Source organism: Lupinus angustifolius, chromosome LG12 (assembly GCF_001865875.1).
Source record: "Lupinus angustifolius cultivar Tanjil chromosome LG12, LupAngTanjil_v1.0, whole genome shotgun sequence".
NCBI lineage: Eukaryota > Viridiplantae > Streptophyta > Magnoliopsida > Fabales > Fabaceae > Lupinus > Lupinus angustifolius.
In genome coordinates, this window is record NC_032020.1 from 18,884,178 (window position 1) to 18,902,793 (window position 18,616).

An 18,616-nucleotide genomic window follows, 5' to 3' on the forward strand; every position below is an offset into this window, starting at 1 on the left:
AATGAAAGTCTACTATCAAGGCTATATGACATGAGTAGTGTTTTGTCTATGTACAACTAAGACGTATATACAACAACAAAAATGAACCACAGCCAAGAGATAATCCCATATACTTGCTTCATATGTGGGCATCCATATGAGCCTTGCCTTGTTTTGTCTCAAATATTTTCACCACGCAAAACCTCTTACACTACAAAGTTAATCTAATATTCTCATTCCATCTTCTCTACCTTGAGTTCTGCTTCTATTGGGTTTAGTCCACATCCAAATTCTATGATTTTCTCATACAACCCACTCTATTTCAACATCTTAAGCTATTCATCTAATTCTTCATCCCAGTTGTTATGTCCCTTCTGTTTTGTGATCCCACATTGTTCCAATTACAATTCCAATATTCAATTACTACATTTATTTTTACCTTCTATTTTTAATTAAAGAGCCCATAATGAGAAAGAAGTAGAGGCCCAATGAGGCCCAATGAAGGCCAATTAAACGAAAAACCCTACTACTAAATCTTGAAACGCTAGGTACGTTAAACACAGTAGCATCTCTTGGAGGACAATCAACAAACATGGCGGACGTAGTGCAATACAGATTGGAGCGCATGCTCGACGAGCTCGATGACCTTGAACAGCGCGGCCTCTTCAGCCGCCGTGAGATCGCAGAAATCGTGAAGCAGCGCCGCAAATTCGAGTACAGGCTAAAGCGTCCATGTCCTCTGAAACAGGACTTCTTAGCCTACATCGAGTACGAGTCTCAGCTTGATGCGCTCCGTAGTCTCCGAATGAAGTCTGTGGCGCGTGAGATGAAGAAGCAGGGTAATAAGAATTTGAAGAAGTCCAAGTCTGATATCGCCGGTTTGCGAAGGATTATGGATATTTATGAGATTGCTTTAAAGCGCTTTAAGGGTGATCTTCAGTTATGGTTTCAGTACCTTGAGTTTTGTAGAAATAAAAAAAATGGAAGGATGAAGAAGGTAACCTTGATGCTACTCTCTCTCTCTCTCTATTTGTATTGTATTTTTGTTGTGCAATGTAATTGAGTAAATGCTTAGCTATGTCTGTGTTTGGGTTTACCTGCCAAATCATACTAAACAGTTTTGATTCAACCAACTAGGTTATCGACTTTTACCTATCTTTTAAGGGAATAATTGAATAGAGGGTAGTTATGGGAAAACAATTGAGTGGGTTGAAAATAAGCTATATTTGAAATCATAATGATGAAGCTTTGAGATGGAGAAGAAATAGTTTTTACCTAAAAACAGTTTTTTTTGTTGCCAAATTCACTAGTTTAACTATTAAACAATCCTCCCTCTTTCAAAACATCTAAAATCCCTAGTAGCCTAGTTATCCCAAACAAATACTGAGTGGTAAATGTGATTTTGAAGAGAACACTGTAGATAATATGATTAAGATCACTGTTTTCCTTTTAATTTGTGAGCATGTGATTTCACATGTCTGTGGCATGAAAGTGTTACATTTAAATGAACTTTGTTCAGGTTTATTTCATGTTAGTTTCTTTTAAGGTTTAGATTATTATAAAGTATATGAAGTATGAACATTTTTTTTAATTTTTGCAGGGCCTGGCAAAAGTTATTAGGTTTCATCCAAAGGTCCCAGGAGTTTGGATTTATGCTGCAGCTTGGGAATTTGACCACAACTTAAATGTTACAGCTGCTCGTGCTTTAATGCAGGAAGGTCTCAGAGTTTGCCCAACTTCTGAAGAGCTTTGGGTAGAGTACCTTCGGATGGAACTTACATACATTAACAAGTTAAAGGCCCGGAAGGTTGCCTTAGGTGAGGATGAGGGAACTCTGACCCGCGATCCTAAAACTGCTGTTGAAAAACAGTGGAGAGATGAAAACAAAGAGTTATTTATGCCCCTTGGTGGAAAAGCCAGTAATGATGAACCCGATGTTGAAAGTGAAGAACCAAACAAGAAAAAAGAATTGTTTGAAGAGCATGGTATGAACATTTTTCGAACTGTCTACAGCGCAGCTGTTGAAGCAGTTCCTTTGAGTCTTAGTCTTAGGAAGTGTTTTTTTGAAATATTGGAGGGTACAAACTTAGCACATTTTGAAGATATGCGTAAGGAGATATTGGGTGACATGAAGAGGGATTTTTCAACAGTACCAGAATTTTGGGACTGGTTAGCTAGACATGAATGTGATCTTGAAAATGCGCAGGCAGACATAAGTGAGGAAGTCATAACTTCCGAGATGCATAAGGCAATTCAGGTATGAATCCTTTGAACTACTAACCCATTGAACACATGTTTTTCTTATTAAATGATTTTCTGGTGACAGATTTATATTTAACTTGGAATTAGGGGAAATTGAGCATATTTTAGTTATGGAAATTGCTATTACAACAACCAAGCCTTAATCCCACTAGGTGTGGTGGGCTACATGGGCCGAACAACGACATATTGTAGCCCCAATTTTCCTATACCCCTTGCATCTAAGAATATTTTGTAGTAATGCTGTGGTTGGGGTGCTTCAGAATTCTTATATGGTTCTTTATCTTGTGTGCGTATATTGGTAAATGAACCTTGGACCTGTATCCATTTTGTAGGTCTATGAGGAGGCTTTGAAAAATGTATCTTCGGGAACTATGTATAGTTTATATTCAAATTTTCTAATGGGTATTGTAGCTCATAAAGAAGGAGAAACCAATATATCTGGGTTATCAGGTCACACTGAAAACTATATATCACATCTCCTCAAAATATATGAAAGGGCTGAAAGTTTGGGTTGCATTACTGAAGATCTTGCTTGCAAACATGTGTCTTTACATTTGCAACTGCGGCAATTGGATGAGGGCAGGAAACTAGCAGCAACACTTTGCAGTGGAAAACTTGCCGAATCAGTACAGTTATGGGAATTAAGGATCACTATAGAAATTAGATGCATCACAAGGAAATCTCCTTCACCAAGTGATGCTGATCTGCAATCCCTTTTTGAACTCCTTAGACAAATTTTGACAAAAGTGCCTGTTTCAAAATCAGAGAACTTGTGGGTAAAGGTATGTTGTCACCATCAACTGCTCTTATTCCTAATCTCTTCACCATGAACTTCTTTAATTGTTTCATATTTTGAACTGTCGCTTAATACAGGCCTTTAAATTTTACACAAATCAAAGACAGTACTTTGATAAACTGGTGGAGATTTCTGTAAGTTCTTTGACCAGAGATGGTGGAAGTGAAAGTGGATTTTCCCTCTCCTCTACCATTGTAAGTTTTATTCTTCAAAAGGATGGAATTCAGCAGGCCAGAGATCTGTATAAACGGTATGTGCTATTGAATTTGTTCACTGTTTGATTATTAACGGTATGTATAATTAATTCGTCAACTGGTGCTCATTGCAGATATCTAGCCTTACCGCATCCTGGCCTCGCTCTATATCGAAGCTGCATTGGCCTAGAAACAAATGTTGCCTCAATCGGAGATAAAAGTGGTCTCATTAACACTAGGAAATTATATGAATCTGCACTTGCAACTTATGATCAAAATGTAAGCCTGTGGCAAGATTATTATCGAATGGAGACCAAGGTAAAGTTTTCCGGGCTTCCTAGTGGCATGACTGCTGCTTAAACTGACGAATCATTTCATTAATTGGTTTCTTATATCATATCCAATTCTTTGGTGGATATGTTTTTAAACCCCTTCTTAAAGGGTTGGTTTATCATTCAAATCAAATGTTGCATCCATGACATTTTTTGTCTGAATTTTGCAGATGGGAACATCTGAAAAGGCTACTGCTGTTTATTGGCGTGCAAGGAGAATACTCAAAGATGCCACTGAATTTGTTGCTTCCTCAAACTTGTGATTATTTCTAAACTAAGGTCATGGCTTTGGAGTTCAATTTTGACCACATTTAAATTTAAGATTTCCTTCTCTGTGAGAGGGTAACAATGATGGATTTACCTCCCTTTTCCCTAAGCTGATAGTAACTGTAATACAACCCTTGTACCCCAACCCTTTTCATGCAGTGAAATTCTAAAATACTCAGCAATTTTATAACTATTGAGATCGATTTTAAAGTAATTTTAATTCATTGGATTGACACAGTTTCAAAAGACCGAATTTGATTACGTTGTTACCACGTGTGGACATCATATATTGCAGTAGGAAATTTGATTGATCAAGTGGGTTGTATAAGAAAATTATATAATTCAACATTACCAACAAGATACGGAGAGGTAAAAATAAGAGGACGGATTCCTTTTATTTGGAGCAACTTTTGATTAATTTCCCTCTCTTGGGGTCCATATGAAACACAATATGCTTAATAAAATGTACAAAATAGAAAACCACATGACTATCCAGTTTTTTCTTTGCTTTCCTTTTTGATGTCTATCTGGGACGGATATTGCTGCAGTAGTTAGCAAAGGAATACAACTCAATCTGTGGCTGCTAGGAAAGGATTTAACATGATCTCAAGCTCTATACTCTTGGCCATTGTGGACTCACTACCTGCAACAGTGAATAGCATGACTTGTAATACAAATAATAGTCTCTAGAACATACCTGTGATCTTCTGTTCTACAATTACTATTTTTAAGCAAGTTAACAATCCAGGCAATGAATTGATGTGAGATCATCAATCTAATGTGAGATACTACTGAGATCCATGTTCCTTCCTCAATTTCTAACCTATGCATTAATTTCTACAGAGATAGGTCGCAAACTGTAAAATGCTAACCTCGAGTGTGCTAAAGACTAATCGCATTCGGCTAGCAACAACTGATGGCTTCTCAGCTTGACCCATCACAGCTGTTTGTTCAAGTTGAAGAGTCTTTACAGGAAGCCTTCAATAAACACATAGTAAACAGCACCATGAACATTCATTATGATTTTGCTGACATTTAAGAAGGTAACAGGTATCAACAACAATACGATAGCAATGCATCTTACCAAGCCATCCCCTTCATAAAATATGCATTTGCTATAAGAGCACAAAAGCCTTCCCACTGAAGTTTCACTTCATCTGACACTGAGGGTGTGGATGACCATCTAACAATAGTTGGTTGGGGTGTACATAAGATGGTGATGAATATGATGCTTAACCAAAGAATGCATTCATCAACCTGCATGACACATAACTTGAAGAATAAGACAACTAAGATCTAGCAGAATTCACGGTTGCACAAAATACCATTAAAACAATGGTTGTGATGATCAAGATTGACGACTATGAATTAGAAGTGACCTCCTCTGAGATGATCTTAGATTTCAAGCTTGTGCTTCCACCATAATTTTGCATTGCTTCAATTTCAAAACCAGAGTCCTTCATATCAGTAAGTTCTTTCCTTAACCCTTCATCAGTGCATCCTAGTGCATATGCATTTACGCCAGCAGCGATGAACTCCTGAGAGTGAAAAGAAACAAATGGATTATCTCAAACAAATAACAAGTACAGTAGGCTAATGGACATACTTTTAGATGATCAGCTCCACCGCGATCAATGAAATTTCTGTATCGCCTAAACAAAGTGATTGCTATATTGCGTGATGATCTAAACTCATCATCTAATGAAATGGAATCATGTAATCCACACTGCAAATTAGATGTTGAAAAAACATATCAATGACCAGAAGAACATATAATAAATAATGTCAGAAAGCAGAGGAGGTTGCAGGCTTACCAGGCATTTGTGTGTAGTAGCTACATGATGGAATAAAAGGTGAAGGTTCTTGTGTGGCTTAACACATTTCCCGGAGAAGGAGGAACTGTGAAATATGTTACTACTACTAGTACTATTACTATTACAAGGACTCCACCAATTGGGTTTAAGAAAAGCAGGATTAGAATTTATGAAAATAACATTAATGGTCTTGTATGGATAAGATTGTTGTGCAGAAGCTGAATGTTGATATGCTCCTGGAGCATACACCATCAGCATGGTTGAACCATGATACTATTATTCCCTATAAAATAATTAAAAAGAAGGTAAGGCAGTGAACATAAAATGAAATAGAGAATACATGTGTGTGGTGTGTTGTTAGGTTGGAGTAGGAGTAAAAAGGAATAATAAAGAGAGGAAGAGTATGTTTGAGGGGCTTCACTCTAACCACCACTTGTATGAATGGCTTCAGCTTTCCCACCATCCCTTTCACTCTCAAATACAACTTCTTATTCAACCCAACTTGGTCCACACAACAAAATTAAGTAATTCAAATATCATCAAAGAAATGAAACAAAAAATGAAAGGATGAAATTGTTCTATGAATTAATTTTTAAAGACTATTTAATAACTTTATTTATTGAGTTGGGTCGACACCTCTTCATTCTTGTAAATGTTTATGTTATAAGGAGATGATCAAATTACTTCATTCCCAATATTCTTGAATCTTGATTGTTGAGATGAAAGACAAGGTTATAATAGCATAGCATAGCAGTTGGCAACAGCGGATTAATAATCTTTACTAGAGCCACCAATTCAAACCTGTGACCTAATTAATAATCTTTCCAAGTTAGTGTCCACAATATTGGTTTCTTTTTCCTTCTTCACCAAAGAATTATTATGCCAATGATTAATAATTTGTTACAATAAATTATGATCCAGTAAGGTGCAACCTAGAGCAAGCAATATGCATCCTTTGGATTAAACAAAAATAACAAATAAGTGAAAATAATCCTATTACATCTTCCTGTTTGAAAAGTCAACCAATCATATATTTATATTATTAATACAAAATAGTAAAGTTGCTATCAGATATTAAAAGAAATTCTAAATAATAGAGTATGCCGTAGGGGACCAAATATGCCAATTCCTATTTTCAATTAGGTCTCTTTCTCTGTTTAATAATGCAAATAAAATAAGATTTGAATACAGTACAACCTATCATTCTTCAACCTTAGAATAAGTATACTTGAGCTAATAAGTGAAATAAGTGAAATAACTGTACATGAAGAATGAAGAAACATTATGTAAGTGAATGAAATAATAATAAGTGAATGAAATAGCTTAGAATAGCTTGCTTGCAAATTCATCTATGTGAATTCCTTGTGTCCTGCATGAAGCTGATTTTGATGCTAGTTGTCTGAGTTGTGACACACTTCTTCCCAATCTCAAAGCCATCTTCATTTCAAACACTTTCCCATTTTCTCTTTTCTCAACATCTTTCTCTTCAAGTGTACTTTCAATTGTTTCTTCCAATAGCTTAAAGAATCCACCACAGTTTCTATACATCTCAAAAACCATTCCTACTTGTCCACCATGTTCTAAAGCATTGATTACTGCAGCCATTGAAGCAGCCATAACAGGAACTATATCTGACACTACTGAACCATTTCCAACAAAACCAGATCCTATAGCTGCAACACCAGTGAGTAATGGACCTGCAATAGCCAAACTCTTATTCACTTTTATTGCTATGTTTCCAAGCCTCTCATAGTCCTCCATATCTTTTCTCTTTATAACTTGTATAACTTCCCTCATTTCAATTTCTAGTTCTTCACTCCATCCATTGTTCTTCTCCATCATTCCATGGTTCGCGGTTTTACTTTTCCCTTCGAATTGGAACTTAGTATCAGGCCACCAAACAGCAGGTTCATATTTTGCAGGAAATTTCTCAAGCATAACCCCTAACAAGGGAAGTGGATAAGATTTATCAAGTGCTAAAACCTTCTCTGTGAATCCATTCACATCTTCTTCTGTAGGATTTCCAATTGCAATTGTGGTTTGGATTTCTGACTGAAGCATCCTAAACAACTTAGTCGCGATGCGTTGTTCCTCAGCGAGTTGCGAAGGCTGAATTTTGTTCATGATAAGTAACATAGCAGTGGCTGCAGAGAACAAAAGAGAGGAAGATATTTTCAAAGGCAAAAGTGGTGCCCCCTCATATCCAAATGTGGCTGCAATAGCAGTTAATGTAGCAGCAGATAGAGTAATCATGTTGATGTTGTTCAAAAGCAGGTTGTTCCAATTGTCACGCTGCTCGCCAACATTTTTGTGCATTTCAACTCTGTCAGCTACAACCTCTAAAATTGAATAGAGTTTAATATTAGTAGTGGAGTTGGAAGAATTGTATAAAGAGTTATGTAACTGTGTGGTGTTGTTGGTGGCACTCATGAATGGGACTGAGCCTCTTAATTTCAACTCCTGAACCACATCACTGGTTGGTTTTCTTGGCACTGAGAAATTGGCTCTTGGGAGCTTTGTGACATGGAATGAGGCATTTACTCTGTTTGAAGAAAATAGAGGTGAGGTTTGTATTGAAGCCATGATATGATATGATATAGTAGGTAATTGAAGTGTTGTTGTGTATATTTGCTTTGTGTTTATTAGGACTTACAAGTTGGGAGAGAAGGTTATGAATGTTTATATGTGAAGATGACAGAATTTATAACAAGTAACCAAAAGGAATGGGAAAAGGTCAGAATCAAATAAGGTAACTAAGGACTGACCAATTATTCATTGACTCAGTCTGTTCAATATTTCCAGCAATGGGATTTGGTTATAGTCTCAATATGCGACATAGTAAAACCACAAAGCCACGCTGCATTACTTGCAATGCAAGAACAAATATATCATACACAAAACCTGCTATTATTTACTATATTATTACTATACTAGTTTCTTTTTATCTCACTCAGTACTTGGTATAGCTTTTAATTTTTCAATACAATAGCTATGACTATTTCATGGACGTTAATATTTATTGTATCATTTTTAAAGTATAAAGTGTCATTGTCCATGCGAATTATCTGACAAAACTCCACCCAGCTGGGTTTGAATATTGAACTTTCCTTAGACAAAATTTATTGTATGGACTTTATCAGCATGTTAATATTCAATAGTGAGGAAGATTAAGGTTGTGTTTGACAACCTCAAATTCGGTCATTTTGTAAACTACAAGTGTAATTACATAACATTGAGAGGGAACAGTAATTGGCAATGGAGTTTTTTTCATGACAATTAATTGCCAATGGAGTTTTTTCATGGTGATTAATTGGCAATGGAGTTTTTTCATGGTAATTAATTTGTAATCTCCTTGTAAAGTCTTCATCAGACCAGGGATTTAGTTGATTTAGTTGAGCATGCTTAAGGGAATTTAAATCTTACCGGCGATCCAAAAATCGCGGTTTGACTTTGACCCATTTGAGGTACTTTTTCACAAGGGACTTTCCGTTTTCATCAATTACAAGCCATTGACAAATATGCTACCATTATCAAATAAGGATTGAAGAACCATGTCAACACTATATCCCTCGTGAAGAAGTTTTTAGTTTATTTATGCAAATCATTTTTTGTGTGGACTAAGGATATTCATTAAAAAGATTAATCACTTTCCAAATAAACATCATTAAAATGAGTTGAAGTTATGGATAGCCAACACGATTTTACACATACATAAAAGAGTAATTTACGTAGTGAAAAGTTAAAATGGAAGTTTCATGGCACTCAAATTAACATGCTCTGCCAACAACACAAGTCAAAGGACCCGCATTGAGAGTGATTGCTGGGACAGTGAATGCTGGTGCAGCAGTAAAAGATTGAGCTTTTGAATAATTAGGTGCACAACTTCCATACCCTGATGGTACAAAATAAGCACCATTTAGGAATATATCCTTTGAAGATCTCCATTTCCAACTCTTCCAGTTGTTCTTCGCTTCTCTCTTTGTAACCTGTTCAATCTTTCAACTGCTTAATACACCATAACCATTATATATATATATATATAATAATATTTTTGTACCTGTTTTGCAAATTGGTTATTGGATGCTATAAAGAAGTTGCTTTCACTGAAGATGGTTGGGTTAGCACTGCCCCCCATAGCATACATTTTCCACTCATCATATTTGTTGTTCACCACATGTGCATAACCAAATCTTACCCTGCATGCATGCATGCATCCATCCATGTTCATCAACAAATCAATATAATGTTTATTTTCATTCATTCATTCATTACATGCACAAGAACTCTCACCTTGGCATCCTTTCAATTAGCCCAGTAGCAAAACGGTTGAACACTATTGTTACTTTCATTATTTTATCTGCTGTGTTTTGGTCGTTGTGTCCTAGCAGCATAACCTGCAAATATTGGAAATTCAAATGTGTTTAATCAAAATCAATTATTTGAATGTGTTTTGAGAGCATACAATAATGAATAATATATGCTTACTTTGTCATGGTTGGTGAAGTAATTGTTAGAAATGGTAATGGCAGTTGAGGCATGAATAATATCAATGAGGCCATCAGTGCAACTAGCTAAATAGCAATGATCAACCCAAACATATGATGAAGAAAATATACTAATTGCATCTCCATCAGAGCCTTGACGATGACCAACATGTTCAGGAGTACTTCTAACAAGTCCACTCTTTCCTGGTTTACAATCATGGATGCTAATACCATGTATTATAACATAGCTAACATATTGTATAGTAATGCAAGGCCCATTTGAAATCTCCACTTTAACCCCTCTCCCATCAATGGTCTTATAACTATTCATTATAAGCTCATTTTCTAATGTAATAACCATATCCTTGCTGAATATTATCCAAAGGGGTTGTGTTTGGATTACACCATAACGAAGTGTCCCTGGTTTTGGGTTTATAGGGTCATCAGAGGAATCTGTGACTGTATAAATTGCACCATATTTTCCTCCAATTGCATATTTACCAAACCCAATTGCACAATCAGCCAAGGCTTGGCGATTTGATGCCCAATTTGAATTTGCAATCCAACAAGAATCTATCTCATTCAATAATGCTTTGTGAGGAGTCTTTGGGACATGGTAGTAACTTTGTGTTGGATAGTAGGAGGAGTTAACAAAGGTTGATGCAAATTGTAATAAGAAACATGATAACAACAAGAGTTGAGTTGAAGGGACCATATTGGTTACGTTGTTAGTTTGAGGTAACAAAGGGAATGATCCACATCATTTAATAGGTGAGGAGAAGGTTGTGCGCACAGTTTGGAGCTTCACTTTCAATATATTTTTGGGTTTAATTAACAAAAAACGTGCCACCAACGAACTTGGTAATTTGGTTGACTTGATGATTATAATGTTAAATTTGAAGATGCAAAGGTCATCATCATCATCTTCACTTTAAGAGTATCGAACAAAGACACTCCTTAGCTTCTAAATAATTTATATGGTTATTATATCTTACAAAGTGTCAACAAATGCTTATTGTAACTCATATCCTCTTATAAAATTAAACATGCTTGAGGATATTTACAAAAGTCTTATAGGATGAATGTTTGACTTAGAATTATAAATAATCCTTTAATCTTTATCGAGTAACTTGAATAATTAAGTTGTTTCTTAATATTATAGAAAATGTATACGCAGACTTCCAAAGGTACAAAATATCAGTACGGCCTGTTATGGAGGAGCATTACTTCAAGAAAACATGTGTCATCCCCATATAATTTTCAATATTATATAATATAGATTGCAAGATTGTATTAATTTACAGAAAGCTAACTATACAGACGGAGGAGGTAATCAATAAATTGATAGCACCACTATGAGGGAGGACCACCCATAAAACATATGCAACCATAGCCATATAAATTTACTGTCCATTTTATAGTTGTTTAATTGATAAGCTTGAGTGACTCATTTCATTGTATATGCAAACATAACCATATTAATATAAAATAATATGAAAAACAATCATTATCGTTATAATCAACAAGGTCCATAACTAGACTTATAGTACAACAAATGTTACAGATACCCTATTGTTTTTTTTATACTATCAAGGATATCTTGTCACCTTTTGGGTAATTGCAATGACCTTGTTTTTAAAAAAAATGGTGGTGCACCAAATGATCAAGCAAATCTGGAAACCCACATTGGTAGTCTTCTGATGTTGAACATAAACTAAAAATAATCAGATTGTGTGGCTGGCTGTTACAAGAACAAGTGGGTTTACTGGGTATGAAAATAGCTACTGTACACCAACCTTGATGTTTTTACGGTCCAAAACAACATTCAAGATCTTGCCAGGAACATAAATTATTTTTTTGACAGATTGACCATCCAAATACTTGGATAACTTTTCATCCCTAGAAGCCAATATAAAAGCATCCTCCTCTGTACATGTTTCTTCAACCTCAATGGTACCCCTTGTCTTGCCATTTATCTGAACTGGGAGGACTACGGTGGAATCCTTCAGGTATGCAGGATTTGCCTTAGGGAAAGATTCGTAGGCTAATGATTTTGTGTGCCCTAGCCGAGACCATAGCTCCTCCGCCATGTGTGGCGCATATGGCGAAAGCAGCAAAACAAATGCCTCAATAACTGATCTTGGATGTTTATCCCACTGAAAACATATGACAAGAAAAATATAGATCATAAAGAGTCCGTTACTGTGGGTGGAGGAATTCACCACTTATTAATTAAGGAAAATGAGTGAGTGAGGGAGAAAGAAAAATGAAACACTTTGACTCTCAAAATTAAGAAACATAAGGGCCACATTTTCTTGACTGTGAATAATACACTACATAAAGGCATGCACAATGATAATGGCCACTGATTTGCAGAGGCATATTTTATTTGCTTTCTAATGCAGGCAGCCAGCTTTCTCATAAATATATAAATAACATCCATGGTATGCCACATTAAAGAAAGTAGAAAATAGAAGTCTACCTTATATGCCGCATTAAGGAATTCCATCATTGCAGAAATTCCAGTGTTGAACCGTGTGCCCTCAATTTCCTCTGTTACCTGAATACTGAAATTAAACTTAGCTAGTGTCCAAGTCAACTTAGTAAGTAAAATGAAAACCATATAGGGAGACTACAAAATATCTAATAATCAAAGTTAATAGGCTTTGACCTTAGCAATGCATCTATGAAGACAACGAAGTTGTTCGATAGTAGGCTCCTCATCAACTGATACAGTGCTATCCTTAAATGTGCCATCAGACAAAGGTGAACCAACAATCAGCCTCCAAGTCCTCCCTAAAAATCTATACACGCCTTCGATGCCACTAGTACTCCATGTTTTTGAGTCCCTGGAGTAAGTTTGGGAGGGGGGATCAAGGATAAAAGGGATAAGGTTACAAGTCCATATTAGAAGAAGATCCCCAACTTCATAGCCCCACTCACACCCAGCCCCAAACAAATAAAAATGCAAAAAACAAAAAGTAGTTTGGAAAAAGGACCAACCATTACAGGATGAAACTAGAAATAAGGTTTGTGGTCAAACCTACCTCAATGGTCCCATGAACATTTCGTATAAACGAAGAGAATCTGCACCATACTCAGAGACAACATCATCAGGATTAACAACATTTCCCCTACTTTTACTCATTTTGTAAGATCGGACAACTAAACGTATGTCAGGATTTTCTTTCAGGACAAAAGAATCCCCAGATTTAATGACCTACACTCAAGGCAAAAGAAAATGAATTCTTGTCAAGATAAAAGGGAACTTTGGCTCAATAGGTGAACTCTGACAAATAAGAATGCCTTGTGGAAAAAGTGGAGACTTGATTAAGAAACCTTTTCCTCGGGAACTCTGAGCAGATTATGTTCATTCAACATATCAGTTGCATCAGCAGAAATCAGATTCCCATCTTGATCCCTATAAGCCATATATTGAACCTGCCATTCAAGCCATTAGAAACTTATGTCAATTACATTTTCCCCCTCAATTTTCAAGCAGGATATTTGAACTTACCTCCCCAAGGATAATCCCCTGGTTTATGACACATTGGAAGGGCTCCTTCGTGGATACAACACCAATATCGTACAAGACCTGAAATGGAAAACTCAAATTAAATCTACACAAATATTGCAGCAACTCTGAGAATGTTTTAGTATTTGACGTCTCTTTGAACTCATTTCAATATCTAATTGCTAGACTTCTCAATCCTTCTGTTAATCATATCAATATGTCATCAGTTACTTGAACTGCTAAAAGGATCCTTTGGTTTTCTTTATGATTAAATTAATTACAATGAACACTTGATTCCCCCCATACACATGACAACCAAATACTAGAAAATACTCAAATGACAATCTTCTCTTACTTTAAAACCACCAGTAAAACAACTGATGATAGCTTATTATATCTATCAATAACTTAAAGTAAGATAATTTAAATAAAAAATCAAATTAACAAAGTCAATATTTGGTGGTATATTTGCATGTCAAACACTTGATAAAGACACTAACATGTGCTTCATCAAGAATGCTAACTTTATAGCAAGCTAAAGCACATGTCCCTTGCCATTCAAGATTCATGCAACATTCTTACCAGTAGATGATCATGGAATAACAGTGACAGGGACATAGTTGATCCATTGGAGGTTAAATTCATATGCTAAAGAGTGAAAAAATAAAAAATGTGTCCCACATCGAGGCCGATATAAAATAAATACCTTGTGCCAGAACCTAGCATACAATAAATGGAGAACCGCATGCTCGGCACCCCCAACATACACATCAACAGGGCCCCAATACCTACAGGAGAATAACACTTTTAAAGATAGGCAATTAAATCATTTAGAATTATACAAAAATGTAAAATATATGAACCAAGCAGAATATGGATATACGAATGAAAGCAACAAAATTTGTTTGTCATTATACCTTTCTTTTCTGCTATCAACCAACTCCTTGGAATTCTTTGGGTCCATAAATCTCAAATAGTACCTGAACATGACAAAAGAAAAAGTGACACATGCGCACAAACATAAACATAATTCTAACTGTATCAAATGCATAAAAACCCTAATTCCAGACTCCTAAAACCTAGGCCACCAAAACACTGCTTGGTGCTTAATTATAAATCTATAATTAACCACCCCCCAACGCCTTACCAGCATGAACCAGCCCACTGTGGCATGGTATTTGTTTCCCGAGTAGCCGGTCTTCCAGATAAACTATCTGTGGTCTTCACCTAAAACAGTGACACCAGCCAAAAAAAGTTAAAATAAGGGCAAAAAACAAGCCAATAATATGAAAACAGAATATTCTGAAATCTGAATTATCTAAGAAAGTAATGTAACTAATGCCATACTTCCCTATTTGCCTATTTGATAGTAGCAAAAAAATGATCTTATTTCACTTCAGATCATCTGGGAAGTGCAGTGCCTATTACTACAAGCCCTTCCATTTATTTTTAAAATTGACAGAGCATTCAGTTTTATGAGGCTTATGCATTAAGAGAATATGAAATGAAGTAGGCAGAATATTCCTACACAGAACATATGATTTAAATTATAGATAAGAAGACAAGTAAATCTACAAAACCACTCATATAGACATTGAAAACAAAGTAACAAATCTGGTGTGTGACTATAGTTTTTCTTCAATTGGGTTACACAGATTATTTTAGGGGATGTATTGAAAAAGATCCTCAAAAGTTAATTAAAGCTACTTCAACCTGTAAGTTTCTCCAAAAACTGGTGTCTGCATTGAAAAACAAACATACATAAAAAGCAATCATGTCTTTACTGTTATCAAATATTCTTTTCAAGTTACTAAGTTATACAGAGCCTATAAGATAAAATGGTTTCATAAACTGTGAATAAGAGCTGAGTCAAACTAAGCTTTGAAGTTTCACCGAGTCTCTGCCAGAAACCTACTTGAGTGATCACGGTTGGAAGGTTCACAACCTCACTGGCTAGATCAGCAACTGTGCTTTTAATGTCTTGGGAAAATTTTAACTTCAGATTTAACTAACCGTTAAACATTGTACCAATGCCAAGGAGATGATAACCTAGTATCTAAATGTCATGGTATCTAAGAAGAAGAAAGAAAAGCATTCAATGGTATAAACTTACCCATGACACTGCCTTAGACAGAGGAGGCTCCCCAGTTCCAGAGGGAGAAAAATCGTCCAATTCAGGTAGTATAAGTGGCAATTCAGTCTCATGAAGTGGGACAGTCTCACCGCTTTCATCCAAGAAGACGACGGGGATGGGTTCACCCCAGTAACGTTGGCGAGCAAAAAGCCAGTCCCTTAACTTGTAGTTCACCTAGAGGATGAACAGTGTATTTTAGTATATGCACCACCAAAAACCACATTCCAGCTTTATGTTCTAAAAATATAACACTAATGCTAATTTGAGATATTAACCTTCCTCTTTCCATTTCCACTTTTCTCTGCCCACTCAATGACTTTTAGACGGGCCTCTTTGCTAGACAAACCATTAATGTCAAGCCCCACCAATGAATTTGAAGAATTTATAATGTTGCCTTCACCTGGAAAAGCCTTTCCAGAATCGTTAATGCTTTTATCATCAGGCGTCATGATCCAACGAACTGGAACATCGTATTTCAAAGCAAATTCATAGTCGCGAGAGTCATGTGCAGGCACAGCCATGATAGCTCCTGTTCCATAACTGCACCAGTAACAACAATTATATTTGTGTGCCGTGAGCTTTCAAAATACCATTCACACCTCATAGATCTTATGTCCATGGCATATTGTGAGTAATTAATCATGTATTCTAAAAGATAGTTGTGTGCACACACCTCCCCAAAACATAATCAGCCACCCATATAGGAATGGCTTCCCCGTTTGCTGAATTTTTGGCATAACAACCAGTAAAGACCCCAGTCTTTTCCTTCTGAAGCTCGGTCCTCTCAAGGTCACTCTTCCGTGAGGAGAGTTCTATATAATCCTCCACCTGTGCCCAAAAAGTTACTATCTCCTTATCACCAATGATTAAATGCCATCCAAGAAAACTGTACAATGAAACAAATATACTTACATGTTTGCTTTGGGCAGTGGAAACCAATGATGGCAACAAGGAATGCTCAGGTGCCACAACTAAATAGCTGAAAACAAAGCAAAAAGAGAACTTATAAGATTTATTTTAAACAGTGGTCCATTTGATCCACAAAATCCATGAAATGAATTAGAAAATTGAGTAGACAAATACGTTGCTCCAAAGATTGTATCAGGCCGTGTAGTATACACAGTAATCTTTATGTCTCTCTCCTTTCCATCACTATCAAGAACACAAAAGTCAAACTCAGCCCCTTCTGACCTCCCTATCCAATTTCTCTGCATATCTTTTACACTTTCAGGCCAGTCAAGGTCATCTAAATCCTCAAGAAGACGGTCAGCATATGCAGTAATCTTGAGCATCCATTGCCTCATTGGCTGCTTGGTAATAAACAATGACACTGTAAAGATTATGAAACCATTCAAAACAGAGATAAGAGGAAAAACAACCCAAAAATAGCAATTGGGAAAGAAATAAACACAGAAACCAACACACCTTTCTTATAACAGGATGACCACCCCGTTCACTGACACCATCAATGACCTCCTCATTGGCCAACACAGTTCCAAGTGCAGGGCACCAATTAACTGGAACTTCAGCCTAAATTTCTCACAAGATGACCATAAGATCTTCAGTACTCTGTGAATAATTGAAATAAGCGTACATTTTTAAAAGCAGTTATGACATAGTGAACCTGATAAGCCAAGCCTCTTTTTAAAAGCTGTAGAAAAATCCATTGAGTCCATTTGTAATAATGAGGTTGAATGGTAGAGATTTCACGATCCCAGTCATAGGAGAAGCCTAATGACTTTAACTGCAAAGGGGTAAGAAGGCATAAGGTAATTGAAGATGAGTATATATATAGAGAGAGAGATATATAGATACCTGAGAACGGAAGCGGTTGATATTGGTGAGAGTAGTGAGGTTAGGATGAGTACCAGTTTGAATAGCATATTGTTCAGCTGGGAGACCAAATGCATCCCAACCCATTGGATGCAAAACATTGTAACCTTTCATTCTTTTATATCTTGCTATTATGTCTGTTGCTGTATACCCCAGTGGATGCCCTACGTGTAAACCAGCACCACTTGGGTAAGGGAACATGTCCAACACGTAGAACTTGGGCTTCGAAGTGTCTAACTCATCATCATCTGGGGTTCGAAAAGTGCTATTATGCTCCCAGAAATGCTGCCACTTTCGCTCTATTTCATGGAAAGGGTAAGCCCTCTTCACTGTATCTTTGGGTTGGGAAGAGTTCCTGACATAATTGTGGAATCTGATTCTTCTTCTTGTTGTTGTATTAGTAGTAATGGTAATTGGAGTAAAGTGGAATGTATTAGTAGTAATGGTATTAGAATGGAAATGGGAAAGAGAATGAGAATGAAGTTGGAAGAGTAGCATTTGGAATGGAAATGGAAAAGTGATAGTAAGAAGAGTGGAGAAGAAGAGTGGAGAAGAAGAAGAAGAAGAAGAAGAAGAATAAGAATAAGAAGTGAAGATAAAAGGGATAACGTGACTTGTTCAACTATCATTACCCATTTGGGCCACTTGTCGCTTTGGACTTGTCTTCTTAAGGCCTTCATTCCTCCCATTTCTTTTCTTCTTTCTTCTTTACTCCCTATTTTCCTCACCCATAATACTACAAATTTCTCAAAAATATCTTCTCAATTCAATGTTATTCTTATATTAATAAATACTTCAAAATTCCAAGTATTGGATAATTAATGAAATTTACATTCTAAATTTATTTAATGTTAGGTTTATTTATTAAATAATGTTTTTTAAATTCTTCTTACGATGTGCAAATGAGACATATTGATAAGAGTCGATGGGTAGAACCCTACCCCTTTTATACCATGCGTCACCATCATTGCCATTATGATGATTATTGGTCATAGATGTGTATCTCC

At 36.2% G+C, this 18,616-nt stretch overlaps 5 protein-coding genes across 9 annotated transcripts; 1 reads left to right on the top strand and 4 right to left on the bottom strand.

The window, feature by feature from the left end:
* LOC109362608 (U3 small nucleolar RNA-associated protein 6 homolog) lies at positions 516-4,067 on the top strand. Its single transcript, XM_019608524.1, has 6 exons — positions 516-976; positions 1,580-2,236; positions 2,574-3,023; positions 3,115-3,287; positions 3,366-3,549; positions 3,734-4,067. The coding sequence occupies exons 1-6, from the start codon at positions 572-574 to the stop codon at positions 3,824-3,826; spliced, it is 1,962 nt and encodes a 653-aa protein (XP_019464069.1). The 5' UTR covers positions 516-571; the 3' UTR covers positions 3,827-4,067.
* LOC109362610 lies at positions 4,155-6,122 on the bottom strand. Of its 5 annotated transcripts, none has more exons than XM_019608527.1 (7): positions 5,985-6,114; positions 5,645-5,927; positions 5,437-5,556; positions 5,210-5,368; positions 4,915-5,087; positions 4,703-4,808; positions 4,155-4,473 (listed from the first exon to the last, which is right to left on the bottom strand). In XM_019608527.1, the coding sequence occupies exons 2-7, from the start codon at positions 5,900-5,902 to the stop codon at positions 4,444-4,446; spliced, it is 846 nt and encodes a 281-aa protein (XP_019464072.1). In that variant the 5' UTR covers positions 5,903-5,927; positions 5,985-6,114; the 3' UTR covers positions 4,155-4,443. The 5 variants fall into 5 exon arrangements, with proteins under 5 accessions (XP_019464072.1, XP_019464073.1, XP_019464070.1 ...); XM_019608528.1 differs by lacking the exon at positions 4,155-4,473 and having other exon boundaries at positions 4,654-4,808; positions 5,645-5,772; positions 5,809-5,927; positions 5,985-6,116; XM_019608525.1 differs by lacking the exon at positions 4,155-4,473 and having other exon boundaries at positions 4,654-4,808; positions 5,985-6,122.
* Positions 6,919-8,614, bottom strand: LOC109362488 (probable F-box protein At4g22030). The gene has a single exon (XM_019608309.1). The coding sequence runs from the start codon at positions 8,225-8,227 to the stop codon at positions 6,968-6,970; it is 1,260 nt and encodes a 419-aa protein (XP_019463854.1). The 5' UTR covers positions 8,228-8,614; the 3' UTR covers positions 6,919-6,967.
* LOC109362489 (putative pectate lyase 2) lies at positions 9,406-10,964 on the bottom strand. The gene is made up of 4 exons (XM_019608310.1): positions 10,130-10,964; positions 9,935-10,038; positions 9,702-9,840; positions 9,406-9,630 (listed from the first exon to the last, which is right to left on the bottom strand). Exons 1-4 carry the CDS (start codon positions 10,841-10,843, stop codon positions 9,412-9,414), a joined length of 1,176 nt encoding a protein of 391 aa, XP_019463855.1. The 5' UTR covers positions 10,844-10,964; the 3' UTR covers positions 9,406-9,411.
* On the bottom strand, positions 11,819-18,132 carry LOC109362487 (leucine--tRNA ligase, chloroplastic/mitochondrial). The gene is made up of 17 exons (XM_019608308.1): positions 17,592-18,132; positions 17,401-17,520; positions 17,202-17,306; positions 16,860-17,083; positions 16,689-16,755; positions 16,450-16,604; positions 16,052-16,316; positions 15,756-15,950; positions 14,790-14,869; positions 14,560-14,622; positions 14,349-14,430; positions 13,646-13,723; positions 13,468-13,569; positions 13,176-13,348; positions 12,800-12,977; positions 12,611-12,688; positions 11,819-12,284 (listed from the first exon to the last, which is right to left on the bottom strand). The coding sequence occupies exons 1-17, from the start codon at positions 18,105-18,107 to the stop codon at positions 11,910-11,912; spliced, it is 2,856 nt and encodes a 951-aa protein (XP_019463853.1). The 5' UTR covers positions 18,108-18,132; the 3' UTR covers positions 11,819-11,909.

Excerpts from the sequence above, each read along its gene's own strand:
- LOC109362610 (XM_019608525.1), bottom strand. The coding sequence starts at position 5,902 with ATGCTGATGGTGTATGCTCCAGGAGCATATCAACATTCAGCTTCTGCA. Across the intron at positions 5,088-5,209 it reads CTAAGATCATCTCAGAGGAG|GTTGATGAATGCATTCTTTG; the intron begins GTCACTTCTAAT and ends TGTGTCATGCAG. Across the intron at positions 4,809-4,914 it reads TTTATGAAGGGGATGGCTTG|GCTTCCTGTAAAGACTCTTC; the intron begins GTAAGATGCATT and ends TGTTTATTGAAG.
- LOC109362608 (XM_019608524.1), top strand. The coding sequence starts at position 572 with ATGGCGGACGTAGTGCAATACAGATTGGAGCGCATGCTCGACGAGCTC. Across the intron at positions 3,024-3,114 it reads CAGAGAACTTGTGGGTAAAG|GCCTTTAAATTTTACACAAA; the intron begins GTATGTTGTCAC and ends CGCTTAATACAG. Across the intron at positions 3,288-3,365 it reads GCCAGAGATCTGTATAAACG|ATATCTAGCCTTACCGCATC; the intron begins GTATGTGCTATT and ends TGCTCATTGCAG.
- LOC109362488 (XM_019608309.1), bottom strand. The coding sequence starts at position 8,227 with ATGGCTTCAATACAAACCTCACCTCTATTTTCTTCAAACAGAGTAAAT.
- LOC109362489 (XM_019608310.1), bottom strand. The coding sequence starts at position 10,843 with ATGGTCCCTTCAACTCAACTCTTGTTGTTATCATGTTTCTTATTACAA. Across the intron at positions 10,039-10,129 it reads ACTTCACCAACCATGACAAA|GTTATGCTGCTAGGACACAA; the intron begins GTAAGCATATAT and ends CAATATTTGCAG. Across the intron at positions 9,631-9,701 it reads ATAACCAATTTGCAAAACAG|GTTACAAAGAGAGAAGCGAA; the intron begins GTACAAAAATAT and ends AAGATTGAACAG.
- LOC109362487 (XM_019608308.1), bottom strand. The coding sequence starts at position 18,107 with ATGCTACTCTTCCAACTTCATTCTCATTCTCTTTCCCATTTCCATTCT. Across the intron at positions 14,623-14,789 it reads CAGTGGGCTGGTTCATGCTG|GTACTATTTGAGATTTATGG; the intron begins GTAAGGCGTTGG and ends TGTCATGTTCAG. Across the intron at positions 12,978-13,175 it reads ATGTTCATGGGACCATTGAG|GGACTCAAAAACATGGAGTA; the intron begins GTAGGTTTGACC and ends AACTTACTCCAG.